Source organism: Chrysemys picta, chromosome 1 (genome assembly GCF_011386835.1).
Source record: "Chrysemys picta bellii isolate R12L10 chromosome 1, ASM1138683v2, whole genome shotgun sequence".
Taxonomy (NCBI): Eukaryota; Metazoa; Chordata; order Testudines; family Emydidae; genus Chrysemys; species Chrysemys picta.
The window spans coordinates 196,366,826-196,390,080 of NC_088791.1; the positions used below are offsets into that span (position 1 = coordinate 196,366,826).

The 23,255-nt window shown below is 42.6% G+C and overlaps 1 protein-coding gene across 5 annotated transcripts in view; it reads right to left on the reverse strand.

Annotated features, from left to right (window-relative positions):
- The window catches only part of DSCAM (DS cell adhesion molecule), a 614,601-nt gene that overhangs the window by 73,675 nt on the left and 517,671 nt on the right, over window positions 1-23,255 (reverse strand). For all 5 annotated transcript variants that reach the window (XR_010594753.1, XR_010594754.1, XR_006176627.2 and 2 more), the window contains 2 exons: window positions 22,244-22,377; window positions 7,851-8,004 (listed from right to left, as the gene is read on the reverse strand). Coding sequence is in view for 1 of the 5 variants with exons in the window: in XM_005304452.5 (XP_005304509.1) it covers window positions 7,851-8,004; window positions 22,244-22,377 (288 nt within the window). In the remaining 4 variants the exon portion in view is untranslated. The remainder of the gene's footprint in view (window positions 1-7,850; window positions 8,005-22,243; window positions 22,378-23,255) is intronic.

The following is a 23,255-nucleotide window of genomic DNA, read 5'->3' on the forward strand; positions in this document are numbered from 1 at the left end:
ATTCCACAACCTCCCTAGGCAATTTATTCCAGTGTTTAACCATCCTGACAGTTAGGAACTTTTTCCTAATGTTCAACCTAAAACTCCCTTGCTGCAGTTTAAGCCCATTGCTTCTTGTTCTATCCTTAGAGGCTAAGATGAAAAAGTTTCCTCCCTCCTTCTTATGACACCCTTTTAGATACCTGAAAACTGCTATCATGTCCCTTCTCAGTCTTCTCTTTTCCAAACTAAACAAACCCAATTCTTTCAGCCTTCCTTCATAGGTCATGTTCTCTAGATCTTTAATCATTCTTGTTGCTCTTCTCTGGACCCTCTCCAATTTCCCCACATCTTCTTGAAATGCGGTGCCCAGAACTGGACACAACACTCCAGTTGAGGCCTAACCAGCGCAGAGTAGAGTGAAAGAATGACTTCTTGTGTCTTGCTCACAACACATCTGTTAATGCATCCCAGAATCATGTTTGCTTTTTTTGCAACAGCATCACACTGTTGACTCACATTTAGCTTGTGGTCCACTATAACCCCTAGATCCCTTTCTGCCGTACTCCTTCCTAGACAGTCTCTTCCCATTCTGTATGTGTGAAACTGATTGTTCCTTCCTAAGTGGAGCACTTTGCATTTGTCATTATTAAACTTCATCCTGTTTACCTCAGGCCATTTCTCCAATTTGTCCAGATCATTTTGAATTATGACCCTATCCTCCGAAGCAGTTGCAATCCCTCCCAGTTTGGTATAATCTGCAAACTTAATAAGCGTACTTTCTATCCCAATATCTAAGTCGTTGATGAATATATTGAACAGAGCTGGTCCCAAAACAGACCCCTGCGGAACCCCACTTGTTGTACCTTTCCAGCAGGATTGGGAACCATTAATAACTACTCTCTGAGTACGGTTATCCAGCCAGTTATGCACCCACCTTATAGTAGCCCCATCTAAGTTGTATTTGCCTAGTTTATTGATCAGAATATCATGCGAGACTGTATCGAATGCCTTACTAAAGTCTAGGTATACCACATCCACCCCTTCTCCCTTATCCACAAGATGTAAGGTCCCTGCGGACATTTCAGTTTTGGTTATGACAGGAAATGGTTTTCAACATTTTGTGCTCTACATCTTTAGGGTGTGCAGAAGTAACATATAACTTCACAGGAACACAAACCACTTGCAAACTGACAGAATGCAGCTCACAGGACATTAGGGTGACCAGATCACAACACTAAAATATCGTGACACATTGGGGTGCTGTCAGCCCCGCCCACAGTCCACCCCCACTCCTCCCAGGCTCCGCCCTCTCCCCCCCCACCGTGCCCTTCCTCATCCCCCCAGCCCCCTGCTGGCTTGCTGCGTCCCTCCTCAGTCCCTCACCCACCACTCGCCTCCACACCCCCGCGCGCCCGCCGCTCACTCACTCACCTCCTCACCCCCCCACCCACCACTCACGCCTACGGTGCCGACTTCCCCTCTGCCAGGTGGGTGCTCACCCACCCCCCGCCTCTTTCTGCCCAAGCATCCACCCTCGCTGCGCCCCCATTCCACCCCCTTCCCCCAAGTCCCCGCCCCTGCCCTGCCTCTTCTCCACCTCCTCCCCTGAGCGTGCCACATCCCCGCTCCTCCCCCTTCCCTCCTGGAAAGCGCTAAGCGCCGCCAAACAGCTGTTAGGTGGTGGGAAGCGCTGGGAGCGGGGGAGGAGCGGGGACACGGCGTGCTGGGGGGAGGGTAGAGAAGGAGGTGAGGAGGGGGGAGCTTGGCTGCAATTTTTCGCCATGGGGGCTCCCTCCCGCTTGCTTCCTTACCTGAATATCAGGACAAATGGCGTCCCGATTGTACATTGATTGGGACGCGGGACAAAGAGTTAAATATCGGGACAGTCCTGATTTTATTGGGACATCTGGTCACCCTAAGGACATGTTCACAGTATAAAAGAAGATGATGCTACTTTTCTTGTAATTTATAAATTTTAAATTATAAAAGGGCTCACTTCATCCATACCACAAAATAGAGCCATGCACAGATACAAAATTTGTATCTGCATCTGATCCGCAATCTGCAAAAATGATCCACAGATCTGAAGTGGATGTCTGCCGATTTGCAGGGATCTACCACAAAGTACACCACAACAGCTGGTCAAACAGAAGTCTCCACACCAAACTAAAGATCAGATTATACCATGTGATTGTATTGGTCACCCTATTGTAGCAGAGACTTGACCACTGACAGTGGCTAATGAAAAGAGATGGCTGCCCATTACCATCACAGATGGCTAAGGAAGATTCTACACATTTCACAGAAAGACAAAATAACAAATGCGAGAGAAGGGAGCTCACAGAGCAGGACATGTTAACAAATATCATCAAAGAAAGAAGGATCAGATGGTTGGGACACGTACACCATACAGAAGATGGGAGAGGTGCTAAGCAAGCACTGAATTGAGTACCGGAAGGAGGAAAGAGAAAGCGAGGAAGGCCAAGGAAGAACTGGCAGAAGACAGTGACAGAGGATACTGAATGTGTTGGTATCACCTGGAAGTACCACCATAATTAGCATCATAATCAATGGAGAAACTGGACTGCCCGATGTGTCAGTGGCACAGGAGGAACTAAGGTCTAAGGTAAGGCTCACTACTTTCCATACACTAGATACTCTTTTAATGTTATTTGCTTATAAAGCAGATAGTAAAGCAGCTTGGAAATCTGGAACACAAACATTTCCGCATAACTAATCTTCTGACATGATTCTAAAAAAAAAATACAAACTAACCTAGAAACAAACAAAATTCCCAAATTCCCCTTAGAAAACAATGACTAGCTTTGAAATTATAACAGGCATATATGAGTATAAAATACTTTGATCCTCATAACTGAACTGAGAGAGCTTGTTTTGCCCAAGCTATCAACAGCTTACTTGCAAGTCTCACATTATTTTACTGTGTTGTCAAAACACCCTGCATGCCTGCAAACTGCCTACTATCCTTATATTAGAGGATATGACATTGTATTAGTGTGACTTTTGCTTTCATATATTGTAATTTCACCAGTCCTTAGCTGACATAAAACAGCTTTGCACTCCTCCTTTCTCCCCCAAAGGAGCTTCTCACACGTTCACCAATGAACACTCTGTCCCATGTCATTGTTCCTGGAGGGAACAGAACTGTAGGCACTGAAAATAAGTCAGGCCTGCTGAAGTAATCACAGAGGACTACAGCCCAGCACCTGGTCTGAGACTGGGAGGCATGCAGGGCCGGCTCTAGGTTTTTTGCTGCCCCAAGCAAAAAAAAATTTGGCTGCCCCCATGCTTTTTTTTGGCTTTTACACATGTTTGCACTTTGCAGTTTTGTTTTGACTGTTTAAAATTAAAAAAAATAAAATGAAAACAGAGAATTTGTAGTTAGTGAAATAAAACAATTTCCTATTAGTGTAATTTTAACATTTAATTTTAACAAAAACACAATTACAAACAATTTGAGTTCAACTATACACTGTAATGAAAAACGTTAATGTCTTCCCGTTTCTCATAAATTAAAAGAATTTATATGAACGGAATTTTTCTGGTTTTTATACTTGCGTAGTCTTTTAATAAGTCAGTGAAATCTAAATTTTTTGCAATAGTACTTTCAATTGAAATTAATGCCAGTCCTGACATACGATTTTGAGACATGGTGAACCTCAAATAATTTTTTAGTAATTTCAGTTTTGAGAAACTGCACTCACCAGAAGCCACTGATACTGGTAATGTTAAAAGAATGCGTAATGCTATAGCAGTGTTTGGAGTGAAAAAATCATTTCTTGCTATAAATTCTAATACTTTTAGAGGAGAAGTTTTAGGACTTATTAGCTCAGATAAAGCTATTAATTCATCATACAATTCTACTGCATCAGTGTCAGCAGCGTTATCAGTACTGAGCGCTAAATGTAGGTCTTGGCACTGCTTCATGAGGTCTTCTTTGGAAAACTGATTTTTAATATTTCCAATATCGTATAAAAATTCGAAAGTTTCACAATGACCAGGCAACTGACAAAATCTTTCTTCAATGGAAGTTAGAGCTACATCCGAAATACAATAGAAACATTCAACTTTAAACCTTTCGTTTGGATCGAGAATAGGATCATCATGAGCCTCATAACAAAACTGTCTTGTTTTTTATCGAGGACGAATGAATTTTTGAGGTGCAAACGTTGGTTCAAAATCAAGATCCTCTGCTATTGTTGTTGCTTCTTTGATAGTTTCTTCAAATCCTTCATCTGAACGGTATTTTTTTAAATATTCCAGCGTTTTGTTCAAAATCATCTTTGCCTCAGATATGTCTATGGTTATGTTCTGCATAACTTCTCTGGTCAAATTAATTTGATTTAGAATATTGTGCCAAATAACCATGTAACATGAAAATTGAAACTGCATCATTTTCTGAGCCAATGTTTCAGCTTCATGTCGAAATGAAGGATTATACGACAAGTCGAATAGTGCATCGTAAATCTCTCCTGATGAATATTGGAATGGTCTAATAGCTTCCATCCTGCTTTCCCATCTAGTTTGACTCAGAGGTTTAAGTGTGAGTTTTTGTTCAAGATGCTTCTTCAAGACTGCCCAACGGTGTGTGGAAGCACTAAAAAAGTTGTAAATTGCTTGCACTGTGGTAAAATATGAAATGGCATCTTTAGATGATTTGGCAGCATCACTGACAACCAGATTGAGCGAATGCGCATGGCAAGGAATGAAAAAAGCTTGATTGTTTAAATTCAATATTCTTTGCTGTACACCTGCATGTCGTCCTTGCATGTTTGAGCCATTATCGTACCCTTGGCTGCGCATATTTTCTACAGGTATTCCATAGTGTTCCAATCTCTGTAGAATTACATCTGTGAGGGCTTTCCCAGTAATTTCATTCATTGGTATAAATTCTAGGAAGTGTTCACAAATTTTCACTTCTGCATTTTCATCAATTTTCAGAAATCATAAAACTATTGACATTTGCTCGGTTTTGCTCAGATCTTGAGTACAATCAACTATAATTGAGTAATATTTGGCATGTTTCAAATTCGATAAAATTTCATTACGCACTCCACTAGAAATTAATTCTATTATCTCATTTTGTATATTTTTACCCAAATAATGGGTGCGAATCTCTCCATCTTTCACTCTTCGTACATGCTCAGCCATAACGTTATCAAATTTTGCCAATAACTCAACCAATTTTAAGAAATTTCCATTGTTATTCTCATATAAAATATCCAAGGATCCACGGAATGCGAGGCACTGTTTGGCTAGGAAATTAATGATTGCCGGTAAACGTTCCAACGCTGCTTGCCAACATAGAATTTCTGAATTTAGTTGACACTGCTGTACCGCATCGATTGTTGTACTGGTACATAATCTGTTTGACAGCTCAATCCAATTTGTCAATGAGCGTAAATGATTTTTTGATGTTTCATGTTCTTTCAAATGCTGATGCAAATTTCGCCAGTCATTAAAACCTGCAGTTGCCAGAAAAATGTCCGAGTTACAGAACAGTTTGCAGCAAAAACAAAAAACTACATCTTTGGTCTGTGAATACACTAACCACGATCTATTAATTTGTTCCCCATTTTTCATTTTTTCTTCATACTGGATGGCATAAATCGAGGATTCGACTCATTAAATGGATATTCAAATGTAGGATCTAGTTTTGAAGGACCTTTTTTCACAATAATAATTCGCATTGTATCAGTAATTATTGTCGGCCATGTTCTTGGATCCGATCCTATGTCAGTCTCTCCACCTTCCAATAATTGTTCTTCAGTTTTAGATTTGGATAACAGTTCTTCATTTCTGGACTCTTCAGCTGAAATAGTAAATCTTTGGATGGATTGTGATTGTTCGTCTTTATCAGTTAGTGAAGATAATCTTTGGTCAGATTGTTGTTCATCTTTATCAGTTGATAAAGGTAATCTTTGGTTCGATCGGTCTTCATCAGTTGATGAATAATCACCTTCAATGCATTACTTAGAGCTTTCTCCTTGATTGTCGACTTTTTTAAAATACTTTTTGAAGTACGAGATAGTTTTTCTAATTCTTTTTGCCATTTCTCTTTGTTGCCGGTAAGCAGCACCAGAAAGTCGTTTTTGTTTTTGTCCCGGCATTTTAGCCCTATAACCACTGGCACTGACGCAAAACGGAAATTAGCGCGAATGGCGCCAATAGGGCAGCACAGTACACATACGTAATTGTGATTTGAGTGACCGTGTCACAACGTGACATGATATTTTTCACGTCACACTCCTATTGCACTGCTGTACTTGCCGTAGGTAAGGCGCTAGTCATTGGGGCGAGAGAGCTCCCCACGAGCTCGGATACACACTGGACCCAGCCCTGCTGGCGTTTTCCCAGCACTGAGGCCGCCCAGCTGGGAGCCCGAGGGTCAAGCAATGGAGAGAGCTCTGTGGCTGGAGGAGCCAAGGAAGAAGTGCTGGGCTTGCTGGACAGATGCTGCCCCTCTCTGCCAGGTCGCTCGCCCCCTGCAGGGGCGGAGGCAGAAGGAGACTCCAGGCACTGGAGTGCTGTGAGGGGTTGGGGAGAGAGGCAGCAGCCTCTGGGGCTCCAGCAGGCAGAAGCTTCCCAGGGGTCCTGGGGACCCTCCTGCCTGGCCCGACTCTTACCTTGCTGCAGATATGGCCTGAGGTGGAGTCATCTTCAGTCACCGCCGCTCCCAGGGCCAGGGGTTGTGGCTGCTGCTGGATCCCAGCCCTGCTCATCTTTGGGCTTCGCCTTGGCCCTAGCACGAGCTGGGCTCAGCCCGGGCTGCCGCTCCACTCCCCTCTCCCCTCCCCGGCAGGAGGTGACGCAGAGAGGAGGAGGAGGAGGAGGAGGAGGAGACAGAGGCGGGGACAAGCCAAGGAGGAGCGGACTGCCCGGGCGCCATGTTCCCCCGTCCTCTGCAGCCGGAGCAGGGCCATGCTACCGGCTCCCGCCTGGGGGGGGGCGTTGCCTGCGGGAGAGTGGCGCTAACAAGCCGAGGAGCGGCCCGTCCTCTGCAGCCAGGACAGGGCCGCGCTACTGGCTCCCGCTGCTCTCCCGCTGTTAGCGCCCACCCCCCAGGCGGAGCCGGTAGCGTGGCCTTGCCCCGGCTGCAGAGGATGGGCCGCTCCTCGGCTTGTTCGCGCCGCTCTCCCGCGGGCAGCGGCCACCCCCCCCAGGCGGGAGCCGGTAGAGCAGCCCTGCCCCGGCTGCAGAGGACCGGCTGCTCCTCGGTTTGCAGTGGCAGGGACAAGCCGAGGAGGAGCTGTCCGTCCTCTGCAGCCAGGGCAGGGCCGTGCTACCGGCTCCTGCCTGTGGGGGGGGGGGGGGGTGTGGCCGCTGCCCGTGGGAGAGTGGCAGGGACATGCTCCCCACTTAGCCGGCTCCATGCCCCACTGCACCCAGCAGCAGAACAGGATCCAGCCCAGGACATTGCTTGAGGTGAGGCCCCAGCATTTTGCTGCCCCATACATTTTGCCGCCCTAGGCACCTGCTTGTTTAGCTGGTGCCTAGAGCCGCCCCTGGAGGCATGTGTGATTCCACTCCAAGAGAGATGTGATAGCTTGAGGCCTGAGACCTGGCGGGGGTGCACTCCCCCCCCTCCAATATGTCCACTGTCAGGGCACTAGCCCCCCCCCCGCAATTCTGCCATCCTTATACACTGTTGTTTTCAGCTCTACTAGCTCAATTAAAGCTAAGACAGGTATATCTCTGATTGCCATGCAGACAGACCATACAGTAAACTTAGAACTGAAATTTAAAAATAAACAAACCACAACACCAATTACAATTAAGGTATGTTAGTAACTGGTGTTCTTAAAAGACAAACGGACAGGCTATTTTATAAATGGCAGTCTCCATACCTTTAGCCAATGGTTCCACGGTGATAATTTCGCTGCTGTTGCCTCTTCCTGCAGCAGTGACAGCCACCACCCAGACACTGTATTGTCGATTCCGACTCAAGTTGGGGATTCTGTAGGAAAATGAGTCAGGAGAGGCTTCAAACTCGCTGATTACCTGTGATGGGAGAGACAAATGTTTCCAACTAAAATAAACAATATCTAGAGAAAGATTGTTTAGTGGAATAGCTCAAGTCTTTTACCTTTGGACGTCTGGAGTGAATGATGGTAATTGCTCCAAATAGACTGCACATGGTACTTAATAGGATAGAACTACATTTTGAAATCAATTTATTCAGTGAATTTAGCCCTATTTTCTGTTTGCAAATTGTCTGTACATAGATTGTGATTTTTATGACTTTGTTTCTTTTAATTAGGTTGATGAATAATTTTAATTAACATATTTGACAACGGTACTCCATGAATAGTTCTTATGAACACATTGCATAGTGGGTTATAGTCAAATCATCCTGAGTGAATATTCACTTATTTGTCTGATTAGATTCACTAGACATGCTTTGTGACGGGTCACCCACGTCTTAAGGCCTGGTTCCTATACCTTGATTGAAGGACTTAACCCAGTTTCTTACTCCGATTGGATGATCTAAACTTTATAAACTACCTCCACTCCAGGTAAATTTTGTTTAGTCACAAAATTAATTTTGTTTTCATGATTCAAAGATTCTCAGCTATGGGTCTTCTCAGCTACTGGGCTGGATCAGGGCGATAATAGGTATAGTGCGGACAATGGAAGGTCAGTCTTCCCCAAATTGCCACACCAATATGCTTCAACTGTGTGCTGGAGAGATGCTAACAAGGTGCCAGCTAGTGCCAGTTGTGGTGAGATAGTTTACAGTGTATCCAAAATAACTTATGTAATTAAAGAAGCATGGGGATTTAAGGATGGCCAGAGATTTTGTATGTAAGTACACACCGTACAATGAGGCTTTATTCTTCTGAGGATTTGATCTGGGAAGGAAATTTTGTCTCAGGCTTGAACAGTAAATGCAACTGGAATAATACAACAAACAGGGCAGAGTACCAGGAGCCAGCTGTGATATTACTGCCTGACACCACACTATTACCACCTTACTTTCTCCTGCTGGAAGGGAGTTGCAGTAAAAATATTGAAGCCAGTAGTTAGCAATTACGTAAGTCAGAACATCCAGTTTTATTTCTAACACAGGTTCTGTGAATCTTGAATATAAAAACAGCCAGGATAGCCAATCAGTTCAAAGGAATAAAATAGAATAATTTTTATGTGCAACATTACACTTGGGTGTCATTAGCTAATGCCAGGCTACTAGAGTATTAATGATGCAAATTACAATTGTGTTGAGATTTTTTTTTATTACAAATAAATATTCATATAATTCAAGGTTCATTAAAACAGACAGGTTGGGTGCATGAATGCCCTTTGATATACAGATATCTCAGGGTGGTAAAGGCCAATTCCAAGTAATTGGTATTTCAAAGGAGACTTTGACCTGAAAGTGTTCACATAAATTGTCCTTCAAAAGGAAATTCAGAATAAACGGGCTGTTTCTCAGGTGTCAATTAACACCTCTGTAATCTGAACTGACAGGAAGTCTCAGCAAACTGGTGGGGCAATGCATACTCCTCTACCCTTGAGATGGCATCTTCTACACTGGGAAAAATGGATCATGTTAGAACATTTCAGGATTCAGAGTAGCAACTGTGTTAATCTGTATCCACAAAAAGAACAGGAGTACTTGTGGCACCTTAGAGACTAACAAATTTATTTGAGCATAAGCTTTTGTGGGCTACAGATGTGGGCATCTGATGAAGTGGGCTGTAGCCCATGAAAGCTTATGCTCAAATAAATTTGTTAGTCTCTAAGGTACCACAAGTACTTCTGTTAGAACATTTGTTAACTAACAACATGTTAAACTCCATTTTGCCTTTAGGGTGGAGAAGGAATGCTTTGTTTAAAAATGTGTTGTCTGATCACTACCTCCGTTGCCACTGGGGCATTTACTGCCATTCCATTGGTGGAAGAATCACAACACTGGTGTCTCCAATTCCTTTTAAGCTCCCTCATGTTTGGCTCCTTTCCAACTGCCACAGAGACTGGACAGCATTAGCAATTTTATCTGCTTCAATTAATTATTTACTCTTTCACTGAATCAATTCATTAATTGAATTTGGCATAACTAGCAAATATATCCATACTCAATTGGTACCTTTTTAGCAAGATTATTTAGCAAACCATTTCAGTTTCTAACTGGTTAACAGAATTCTCGCATTTCAACATCTAACATTAACTACCAAACACTTGGGGACATTCCAGTGACAAGGAATTGATTTTACTTCTAGCTTTTGTTCTTTCATTTCAGCTAGACTAAAATGTCAGAGACTTACATTGCATGAGGGGAGAAAGGGAGCTTTATGAGCAAGAAGATTAAATAACAAAAAAAAGTTGTAATAAAACATTTTAAAGGAAATGTCTCCTTGTCATATATTAGGCTTTGCATGTCCCATTATGAATGCCCTATGCTGAAAGGAATGCTAAACTTGCTCAAGGGTTTCTTTCTACTGACTACTCCTGGGGGAATTCTGCACCAAAAAATTAAAAATTCTGTGCACAATATTTTAAATTTTGGCAAATTTTATTTGTCAAAATAACACTGTAGAATAAATGTTGGTAATTTATTTAATAATACCTGTCAGCAAGTATGTCTGTAACAATACAGACAATAAAAAAGATTCAGGAATTCTTTTCTTGACAAATAGATTCTTTACTAAGCATATACAGAACTCTGAATAATAATTCACTTAAACTACAATACAGAAATGCATTTCCCGCACCCCTCACAAGCAGTGAAAAAGCTTGGTGGAGTCAGAGGTAACAGAGTAGCTGAGGGAGAGGGAAGTAATTGCTGGGAAGAAGTCTGAGAATGAATCTGGAGTGTTGGGTGTGGGTGGGAGAAGTATTGGATAGTGGGATGGATTCTTAGAGAGTTGGGGAGCTTCCCGCATGACCCCAGCCCCTCCCATTCCATCAAGAACATTTGCCCCTGTCTTCATGTGTCCCTGTGCACCCCTTTCCCCCATCCCCATGTGTCCCTGCTCCCCCTGCACCTGTCTCCATGTGTCCCTGCACCCACATTCAGCCACTCCTGCACTTGTCCCCATGTGGCCCTTCACCCCCCTCACCCATCCCCATGTGTTCCTGCATCCCCGCTCAGCCACCCTACCTGTCCCCATGTGTCTCTGCACCCCCTTTGCCCATGTGTCCATGCACCCCTACTCAGACACACCTCAGCCCCATGTGACCCTGCTTCTCCTGCCCCCATTCACATGTGGCCCTGCACCCCCACTCCCATTCAGCCCCTGCCCCAGTCTGTCTCCCCCCACTAGCCCTTCTGAACACCAGTCTATGTGATCCCCCAGCAGCCCCATGTGCCTCACTCTATCTGTCCTCCACCATATCCTGGGCCTTCTAACCTGGCCTAGTGGGCAGGGTGCTGTGAGGAAAACAGCCAGCTGCTTCTTCCGGTGAGCCAGCTGCTCTGTTTTGGCACCACAGCAGGCCCTGGTGGGAAAAAGTGTAACTGCAGCACCTCTCCAGCAGAATATAATTTTGGGGAGAAAAGCGAGAAACATGAATTCTGCACATGCACAGTGGCACAGAATTCCTCCCAGAGTAACTGACTGAGCTGGTGCAGTGGCTTCTTCAGCTCTCCTCTGTTGGGTTTATTGTTTGCTGTTTCAGTTCACTGTCTGTGAAGCACAGCATGGGGCATGACCATGGAAAACCTGCTGGGACTGCACAGCATGAAATGGAAGCTATGTGACACATTCTCCCTTCTGTGCATTCTCTCTTCTAATTATCCATGTAGACCGTCTACCTGCTGGAATCCAGGCAACAGAAAGAGAATCAGAGGACCAGCCATTCTAGGTAGCATACTTTCCCTCCCACGTAGCCTCAAAAATATTACAAAATAGATTAGTTAATGTTGTTAGAGACGGCCTTAACTATCCCTTCCAAACTCTGTGACTTCATCAGTGGGACTGCAAGGTGCGGATAACTAGATGGTGCCAGCTAGATGCAGAACAGCAGCTGGGCCACCTGTTTTGCCATGGCTGGGGCAAACCTATGGAAACTGCAGAAGAAGAATGCCTCTATGCAGCAGTCCAGGTATCCACAGGGTTAGGATCAAGGCCAGGATTTCCTGTGGATACACAGCCAATGGGACAAGAACAAGCTGCTTCCCCTGTCTGCACTGAATCTCAGCCAGTTCTGCACTGAGAACAATTGCTGCATTGGAAATCTCTCTCTGTCCTGACCCTGCTAAGATTCCAAGGTATCACAAGTGTTCCTCTCCTTGCACATTTTCCTATGGAATCACAGAGATCAAGGTTAGGACTAGGATGAATTGAAAGAGCTATTTGAAGACTGCTGAGAGAAGAATGCAAACTGGGACTCAGACTTATGCTGTGGCTTGTGAAGAAACAGCAAAGTCAGTGCAGCTAACACCCCCAGCATGAGCATAAAAAGCATCAAATTAAAATGTAAAAGAAATGACAGCATTACTAGAAAGTGTGATTCTATTCTGAAATGTGACCTTCTTATTCAATAGACCTGTTCCCTGGGGGTATTCAGAATCACAGCTCCTTCGATTAGTGACTAAAATAAGATGTTACTCCTTTTTACTCCTCTTAACACTGCAGAGTCAACTCAGCTAATGATAAACTGGATTCTATGCCTTCTTGTACATCACCATCAACAGAACCAGCTTAGTCCTTAGGTGCACCCTTTGCAAACCTACTGAAGACCATGGAGTTGCACAGGTGGTGCTGAAGAAGTGAATTAGCCAGAAGAACCTTTATTGATGGGTGATGAGTAAGACAAAACCCAGTTTGAATCTTCCATCCTGTAGTGTAATCTATTCCTCAATAATCCATTTCATGATTACTCCAATTGGACTGGGATTTAGGCAGACACTGAGTGGGGCAGCACAAGCTGTGTATCTCAGTTGGCAAAGCAGAGAGCCAGGGAGTTACAGAGCATATATGTGTCTAACAGCATCAATAAAGAATCACCTAGCTGTTTACTCCAGCCAAGTCCTGTCTCTCATTGCTACACATCACTGGTAGAGTTTGGAAGACTGGCAGTTAGAAATAACATCACTTTACTTGTAAACCGAAGATGTTTGAGCTTGGAGACTTAGAGAGAAAATAATCACAGAACTCCAGCAATGCTATTTGTAATGAGCCACACTTTAAAGAACGACTCTTTAATTTACAGACTTAAAAAAACCTGTATGTGAAATCCTGACCCTAATGAAGACAATGAGTTTTGCATTGACTTTAAAAGGGTCAGGATTTCGCCTGTGCTTTTGGAGCTAAAGGTTGTGAGTTCTATGATATATGTTTAAGAGGGTATGAGGAATCCATACATGTTGAAATGATCAGATACTCAGTATTTTCTATTAAAATGCATCAGTTGCCAAATCTGAAGCTGGGTAATGAGACAAGTCCACCATTTTATGAAAAAGAAGGATGAGTTTTATTTTTAGCAGGGCTTTAAAAGAAGATGTGTTTAAAATGATATTTATATAGTATATCAGTGCCATTTGTGCATATCAGTTAATCTGTTATTTCCAATCTATTTTAGAGATATGCACTATGGCTAAAAAATGTTAAACAAAAAATTAAAGCTGACAGATTAAAACAATGAATCTACAATTATTTGTGCTGGTAATAAAGCTGGAAAATAGTTATAAAATAAGACTATGGTGTATGAATAGGTAAGTATTTTTAAAATAGCTGAAACATAAAATAAGTCTATCTGTGGTTTATAAAAATTAGTATTAAATAAACAAATACTCTCATGCTGTATAAAGTGCCATGTAATCAAATTGACAGATACTTCCTATAATGCATGAACCTAAGTGTGGATTAGAGACAAAAGGCTCAGCACCCCTCCAGCAACGTTCACTCCAGCCATGCCTCCCTCTTGAGTGCACCTTTTATCCCCTTGGCCTACCCCTGACTCTGCCTTTTTAATATTCACCAATTTTCTCTTTCCTCTTTTAAAAAACTGATCATACTCTTAATCTACAAGGCCTGTAGAACTGTAATGATCATACCCCCATTTTGTTTATAACTGGTTTTGCATTATATTGTGTAGTTTTGCTCATGTCTTCAAAACTGGGGACGGACAGAGATGGATGCAAAGACATCTTCATCAGGGCTAGGATGCAGGCATCCCCTGTGCAACACCAGTTGTGTTCCTAAATCTGCCGCTAGAGAGCTAGAACAGGGTTGTATTTGTTCACCACAGGTCATCTGCCATACAGTGCCATGTATCCTTATGATATTTATATAAATAACAGAATAAATTACAATCAGTGTAATAACCAACCTTCCTGTATTTTCTGCTTGCATATGTTCTGCGCAACAAAATAATCGCTCAAAGTGAGTAATGATGGGCAAGTCATAAAGAAAAGTCACTTCAATAAGAGGAAGACTGATTGTAATCTTTTCCTCCCATTTTACTCTATGGATCTCCAGTGAATGGTGTGTAGGGATCTGTCTCTTCTCTGACTGTACAATCACAGGAGCCAGCAGACAGAGCATGTCCAGTGGTGCATGCAAAAGTCACAGCATGCAGGGATTATACCACCAGCAGATATCCATATGTTGTGTTTGACACTAGGACAAACAATGTAATGTAAAACTATGTAATACATCTTTTCTATTGGTGGATTGGTGTACAAATAAAACCTGAATCAGATACTGACTACCTTATGAAGTAAGTTCAAGATGTAGTGTCTAAAATAGTGGCAGACAAATTTGGTTCAGGCAAACCAAAAGTCGAACAATCCTTAACCTTTGTCAATTCCTCAAATCAAATAATATTTTAGGGTCCAATTGGTTTGGTTCCCTGGCCAAACATAATCTTATTTTCCCCACAACCTCTTTAGGTCCCTCTATCTCCCCCTCTTACTTTTACATAAGTATTGACAGACCTAGCCGAATCTGTGCTAGGCCCACTGCACTTCTACTTGGAACTTTGGGGGAGGGGTGGTATTTATTTATCAAAGCCATTTTTCCCCAGATCCGTTGAACTAGGCAATTTTCAGAGTTTCAATGTGACCAGTAAACACTATGAAAACTAGTTTCAGTAAGATGAAGAGTGTGAAGCACTTAGTCAAAGGCAACGCACTTAAGGATCACAATTCTTCCATAATCTGCTGAAGTATTATGATTTCGTATGGCATTGCGTAAGGTATATCAAATCACGCAGTCTCTAGGGAACCCAGTAATAGCTGTGCACAACAAAGATAGCTTTTCAAAGGAAAGTGATGATACGAGTTTACATAACCATACTTTCCTAACAAAAAAAAATCCCCTGCAGTGTGTTTTTCTATTACACACACACATACTTTTACAAAAATAGACCAAATGAACTTGAAAAGTAATTTAGAAGTCACTCTAGTCTACTGTTCAGCCATTATGATTTGTCATGTAATTAAACCTTCCCTAATTACGAAAAGTGCATATTATTTCTTTGTCTACCATGGAAATATTTATGCAGTAAGTAAAGAAAAAAAAATCAACAATTTTATAGCTGAGATGTAACCTTCTGAGAAAAATGGAATGTATAATGGCAGCAAAGATACCTTTTTAATTAGGCAGAGGATAAGGCACCACTGAAATCCATCAGTGGAGGTTGCACACTTTCCATTTCAACCCTTACTAGGTACAATAGGCCAAACTAATTCTGCTTTTAGACTTCCCTTAGCAGGAAATCAGAGTATTGTAGTGAAGTCATCTTACTCCACACCTTAATATGGGTGGAACAGAAGACAAAAGCTAACTGTCTTCCATTTAGTATCCTTTCAGCGTGCTGTTTTACTTAAATCGTTCCTTTAACCATCTCTAACCATCCCATAGACGGAATAGCTGATTTATTTTCAGTTAAATGACCCACTTCATGGAAGCAGCAGAATAACCTGCTTTAATGATTTTCCTTTCTAAATGTACTACCTCATGTGATGAGCTGAGAGCTTTTGTAACCGGTTATGCAATCTAGGTTTTAATACAGTATATTTCTGATAGATGTTATCATACACTGTTGAACTATATATATAGTCCACATTTTGCATAAGGTCACGAGTCCTTAGTTTTTTGCTCTGCTTTCCCATCACATCTGAAGTCCTGCCACTCTTGCCCTCTGTTTTTCCACCAATGAAATCCTGCTCCTTATTCCTCATCCCACTTTGAGCATGAGACACGTGTCTTTGGTCTCCCTTTTCCCATCCTGACATTGCTATTTCCCCTAAGCAGGGAGGCTGCTGTCACTTGCTATTGTGATGCTGTTTTCCAGGCTCTTTAGGCTTCCCAGTTTTTATTTAATCTAAATTGGTTCATTCATCTCTTATATAAATGGAAATCTGTTTCTGCAAGCAATTAAGGTTAGCAGTCGGCTTTAAAACGTAGCTGCATTTTTGTATTTTTCTCCGTTTTGTACAATGAAAAAATATTCTTCCAAAATGAAAAGAAAAGAGAGTGTAGTTCACAATGTTGTGTGGTGTAGGGGTCCTCTCCTGGAATCTTGGACAGAAATTGGGAATTCAATGATAGTTGCTTTTCTGTTTTCACTGGTGAATCAAATTCTTGTGTTTGAAATATTCCAAGCAGATGCTGCCCTTTGGAATCAAAATGTTTCAAGCTGAAAATTTCAGTTTCCCTTTGCCTAAAGTCAGCAGAAATTCTATCAGAGTCTGCCCTTGCAAATTGAATCTGGCTGTGAGAAGTGCTGGCAAATCTGCACTTCAGAAACCCACAGGGTCATTTGATGGATGCATTGTATAGAAGTGTGCACAATATGGCCAGCAATAATTGTTCATTTTTTTGTTAATTCAGAGTGGTTTATTGTGGCTTTTATATACCCAGTGGACTCCCAAGAATTGTTTTTACCGGAAAGAACATTAACTGTATTTAGGCGTGGCAGAATTTAATTTTTAATTTTTTATAATTTTGATCATCAATGTTTATTTTGAAGCTTTTTTTCTGGTTTTTGTCCATTTCAATTTTCACAGTTGCAGGAAATTATGGGGAGGTCAGAGAATAATGATTTAATGATAATACACTTGGAGATTCAAAAAGTTAAAGCTTTATAACCATTAACGCACAAATTATCAACATCACATGTCAACAAATGCTCCTTGTACCCTGGTTCTGGTCTCAGTTCCCCCCTTGACACACAAACGAGGAAATTCAGTTCCATCCAGTTTGTTTACCTTTAAAAGTCTTGCTCCTCCTAGGGAGATTTGTAAAAGTCCTGTCCCCCCTCCGCTCGCAGGAGCTGGCTAAAGGAAACGGGGAACGTCCAGCATGCTTTCTGGCCTCCCTCCCCACCAAGAACAGCCAGGATCCCAGCAGCAAGAGAAGGTGCATCCCAGCTTTGCCTTTTAGTGATCAAAGGAGGAAAGTTCAGCCACCGGGAGAGAGCAGTGGGAGCTGGTGGGTGGACAAAGTTTGCAGAAGTTCCCCAGATGGGAAGATCACACAAGACGGTGACAATGTGTTTTAGAGGCCATTTTCAGGATCTGAGACCAGAGCCAGGGAAAGGGGGCTCCGGTTCAAGAGAAGGGCTCATCAGGGGCGTTAGAGAGATGGGTCCTGCATTAGCAGAGGAAAGGTCTCGTACTGGGGGAGTCATGCGGTGGGCATCCTGCATAGCAAGGCAATGGAGAAATGGGGACCATGCACGGGGGTCCATTATGGGAAACAAGGAGCATAGGAGAAGTGTGATGCCTTTCAGGTGGTCGCCCATCTCTTCTCAGTGCCGCCTCCCACTCTGTGTGCAGGTCTAACCATTCTGGGGAGTGGATGAACTCTTGGGCAGCAATGCTCTCGTGAGTGGTCCCCTGACTCCTGGGAATCCTGGGGCTGAAGTTGTCTTGGCTGAAAATGACCTGGGTTTGGGGGTAGGAGGAGAGGGTGATTGGGTACAAGGAATGTTTCTGCTTCATCAGGCACCGGTACTGATTTACTCCAGATTTCAAATGCAGTGGCAGCGGCCGGGATGGGTGGCCACGAAGCCTCCCTCTGGAGCAAGAAGGCAGCCTGAGCCCATGAGCGGGGGTGTGTGTGTCAAGGCTGGGGACAGGCAGCAGGCTGGGGAGGAGTTGCGCCACCCTACTGGCAAAGGCAGGAAGGGGAAGAGAGGCCGCCCCCTGCAGTGAGGGTCTCTGAAAAGTGAAAACCAATGCAAATGATGAGCCTCCAAAGGGAGGTGAGCCACGCCTGGCATTTGCCTCCTGCATGGACAGCCTTTTCCCCCTGATGCTTCAGGCAAATTATTTTGGGGAGGCTTAGCCTCCCCAAGCCTCTTATACATGTCAACCATTATAAACATAGAGTAATTAAAGAGATGTAGTCAAAGTTGGTCACCTTAATCTCTGACCTATTCTCTTTTTCCTGGAATCTTTTTGCAAACTCTGTGTCACTCCGTTAATGTGGTAGATTCTCTGCAACCCTATGGGCAGCAGTTCAAGTAAGGGGGTGAAGTGCAGAGCACTGATCCTCTCCCTTTACTGAAAGCAGAAAGAAGGTTCTCCCCTTCACACTTTCTATTGGGCTCGGAGGAGATCGACTCCCCTAAAGCTCTACCTTCTCCTACCACCTCTTCACTGACTGATGGAAGAAGGACAAATGAAGAAGACTCTGCAGTGGCAGCAGATGTACCTGGCTGGGGGGGGGGTTATGGAACTCCAGGTCTTCTTGCCACTAGCTGGAGCTGTACCAGCACCTGATAGGAGTAGAAGAATTGGGGAAGCTGGAGGTCACCTATTTTTCTTCTCCTGAAGATCTCTTCCCCTGCTGAATCCCCTCCCTGCCAAGTGGGGAAGAGAGGAAAATAGGCAGAGCTTGGTGCCTTCAGCTCATCCTCCAGGAGAAAAGGGAGCTTCTCACACAAGTTTCCCCAGCCCAGCCAAAACAGAGGTGGTTGGGAGTATAAGGATTATCCCACTACATAGTTGCACCCTCTATGAATGCACACATGCACTCACGTACGCGCACACACACACCATTTTTGTTTGGCTGGCTATAGACCTGATTGAGGATAAGGACTCCTGCCAAGTACATTTATTCCTTAGTCCTCAGACCAAGTCCCCCCACAGAAGAGGATACCGGGTCACTTCGTTACATGATATCCAAACCTATGATGGCAAACCACCACCAACACTGATGAGCGCCTCCTTCTATTTTCATCTACTTTACGAATGCCTACAAGTTAACATATGGGACTGGCGGGGGGGGGGGGGGAGAATTTAGGGACGAGTGCAAAATTATATTATGGTTTCTGGGGGTAAGTGAGGGAAATATCTGGCTCTTGTTTAGGACACTGTTTTCAACTGTGTAATGTCCAAGAAGTCCCCATAATAAATCAGTGAACGTTTTTCCCCCCCAAATGAAAAATGTAATAATGGTGGCTTTTAAAACAGAGCTCTGCCGCCTCCGGGGTACTATAGCAGCAACATGCAATATGAAAGCGCCGTTCTATTTACAATCTCTCTCTCTCAGTTTAGGTTTCAATAGACGATGGTAAAATCCTTATCTGAGGATGTTTTTATGACAAACCAACCAAACAACAACCAAACAAAAAAACCCAAGACATTTTCTCTTAACAAAAAAAATATCAGGCTGAGGTCCTAAAATGAGTCTTGTCTTACCCAAAGAGGATGCCTAAATTGTGGTTTACAGATGCTGAAAATTTGGTGTGATTGGCCATCTCTGTTCAAGATGGAGTGCTCTGTATTGAATAGGAGGTGCTGCTGGGAAAATCATCATTATATGAATCAGCAGAGTTTTATGGAGGAGTTTACACAGATTTTTTTAATTTATAATGTATGCAAACAGCAAAAGGGTCCATATCCATAGGCTCTAGGAACCTTGACATTACATCACAAAATTGTAGCAGCACAATGCAACATAATCCAACACCAGCAGTGGCTCTAGTCAGTCCTAGCAGAACACTCACATTTACTCCACAAAACATCTCTGTAGCATAAACCACGAGAGAAGCGTTTTGAGCCTCATATTGAGGTGTTAGAAAAAGATGGAGGTTAACACAATTTGTGAGCCACAAAAAAAAAAAAAAAAAAAAAAAAGGATTTGCCCAAGAAAGAATATAATCAGAGAGAACCTTCAAAACAAATTCCAGTTACTGGGTGTATTGTATGGTGCTTAATCTCCCTGTGATATAAACCCAAGTACAACAATGTTTCTGGCAAAGAAGCTGGAGGAAATGTGTGAGAAGTACACAAAAAGAAGCAGCAGCACCACCTGGTGTTTTTTCTAAACCATAGACACAGTGACTTAGTAATTAACCTGTTTGAAGCATCACAATCATGACCTAAAAAATACAGGCAGGGTCTGGTTCACTAAAACCCAAACAACCTTCTTTGAGCAACACCTACTCCCTTAGTAGTCAGTGCTGTAAAACCAACAGCAGCACATCATATCATCAAGACATTTTGGGTTTCAACACAGTGATTTTTGAAATAATGGAATTAGGGGGAAAATGTCAAAAAATGCTTAGAAGACTAAGTCCCATTTCTAAAGGGCCAGATTTTCAAAAGTATTTAGGTGCCTGAATATGCAGACAGGCACCTAATGGGGTTTCAGAAGCATCTAGGCAGGTTAGGAGCCTATTTCCCATTGATTTCAATGGAAGGTAGGTGCATAATCTCATAGGTGCTTTTGAAAATTGCAAAAGGGTCCTGCCTGCATTTTTAGGTACCTAAATACCTTTGAAAATTAGTCCTTAGGTTCCTAACTCACTTTTGAAAATTGGACTTGGGCACTTTTGAATATTTCCCCCTAAGCCTCATTTTAATTCAGGAACAACATTTTTATTGCATCATAAACTGAGGATATGTTCAGTTAAAAGTACCATGGTTGATGAAAACTCTCATTTAACACGCCCACGCCCTTCTGCCACATAGAGAAAAATATAAAAGGCAATAAATAAAACGTATTGATAAATATTGTGACAGACCCAGACCAGTGGGGTACAGGAGTCTGGTAGAGGGCAAATATACTGGTCACTGGATGAGTAGTTTTCTGTTCCCTGAGTGACCAGAGCAGGGGCTGCACTAGAGTAATCAGGAACCTGCTAGAACCAGTTCAGGCAGGCAGGCTAATTAGGACATCTGGAGCCAATTAAGAAGAAGCTGCTAGAATCAATTAAGGCAGGCTACTCAAGGCACTTGGGTTTTAAAAGGAGCTCACTTCAGTTTGTGGTGAGAGTGTGAGGAGCTGGGAGCAAGAGGTGCAAGGAGCTGAGAGTGAGAGGGTGTGCTGCTGGAGGACTGAGGAGCACAAGCGTTATCAGACAGCAGTAGGAAGGTCCTGTGGTGAGAATAAGGAAGGTGCTTGGAGGAGGCCATGGGAAAGTAGCCCAGGGAGTTGTAGCTGTCATGCAGCTGTTACAGGAGGCACTATAGACAGCTGCAGTCCACAGGGCCCTGGGCTGGAACCCGGAGTAGAGGGCAGGCCCGGGTTCCCCCCAAACCTCCCAATTGACCTGGACTGTGGGTTCTTCCAGAGGGGAAGGTCTCTGGGCTGTTCCCCAACCCACCTGGTGAATCTCTGAGGCAAGAAAATCCGCCAATAAGCGCAGGACCCACCAAGATAGAGGAGGAACTTTGTCACAATATGTTACATTTGCATCAGAAAGACAACCATTGATGTTTATAAAGAATAGATGTTCCCCCAGATTTTAAAATAGCTGGATTCCTTCCTGATTGAGGGAGAGAGAAAGGCATGAGATGGCTAGCCAATGTTCAATTCAGTTATCCCTTGTCACATTTTCAGCAAGTAATAATGTGCATATATAGGATGGGCAAATGTTTCTGGCACAAATACTCATATTCACAAGCAAATATGATCGTTCACACATTATTACATTCATTCACAAATGAATGCCCAAGCCAGAACTGTAGGAACACAGATCTAAATGCAAGTTGGAGTTAACAAATATGTTCATAAATAAATGTTTCCACAATTTATCCAGCTGTAATTGTGTCACAGAGAGCTGGCAGTTGGTCTTGTGAGAACCAACTAAAAAGCTTCAGAACCTGTGCCTTTAAAATCATTTAACCTTGGAATCCTATGATTTGTAAATTAGTGTGCTGTATTAAGCTTTAAGTACTGTCAAGAAGGATATATATTATGGGGGGGGGGAACGTTTCAGAGAAAGGAGAGGGGGAAAAAAAGGGAGAAAATTCAATAAAAGTGTTAGGCACTAAACATCTGGAAATCTATATGGATAGATTAATACTGAACTTCTAAAGTTGTTTTGTAGAACTTACTGTGGGGTAGGGGTGTGAGCAGAACACTGTGTACTTTCGGATGACACCATTTAACTTAAATGGGGGGAGCCAGGACACAAATACTGTGGATGGTGATGCTGCAGCTGCTTTAACTCCAGCAGGAGGACCTGGAACTGAAAGAGCAACATGTATAGTTATCAAAGTGGACCAACACAATCGAAACAGACTGACCTGTACAATACAGCATATCTAACAAGAAAACAGCTCAGAGGTCTTAATGTACTCAAGAAATGGAAAAAAAGGGGAAGAAATCCTACCAAGAGTCAATTGCATCCAGTGAAATATTTGTTATAATTAATATTTTATATATCATTCCCCCGCCCACAATTATTGAATCTTTGCAGAGATTACATATGTGAAATTATGTGCTCTACATATTTATAATATAAATTTGCATATATTTATACATATCTATATGCACACAAATATTTATTTACAGTAGATCCTTATGTATTGCATCACAAACTATGTGAAAAAACTAATTAACGCGGCACAGTTAAATACTCAAGTCAGGAAATGCCACATTGAATTTTCTGTGTACAACATTAACACTGCCTCCCTGTGTATTTGCATTATGAGAAAGAATTTAATGATATGCACTCATTTCTTAAGCATACAGTATATTGTATAATTTTTCTACAACTTCAGATATATAGGCATAGCCTCTTCCTATTGTGTATGTGAGACCGTCCATGAAATATGAAACTTATATGAAAAGTATGCAATAAACTGTACTTATTACAACATGCCACAAGGTCTTTTTAGTGTGAGAGCTGGTTGAATTTTTTTTTTTTGGACAGAATAGTTTACCACTGAAAAATGCAAGTCAGTAAAAAATCTACTGTTTTGTGGGAATGAGTCTATTTCAACAACATTTTCTATGGGAAAAATTCAGAATATTTCATATTGATAATGTCAAAACATTTTGTTTAGATAGTGTTGAACATTTTCATTATCATTATCATTATCATTTCAACTTAGAATACATTAA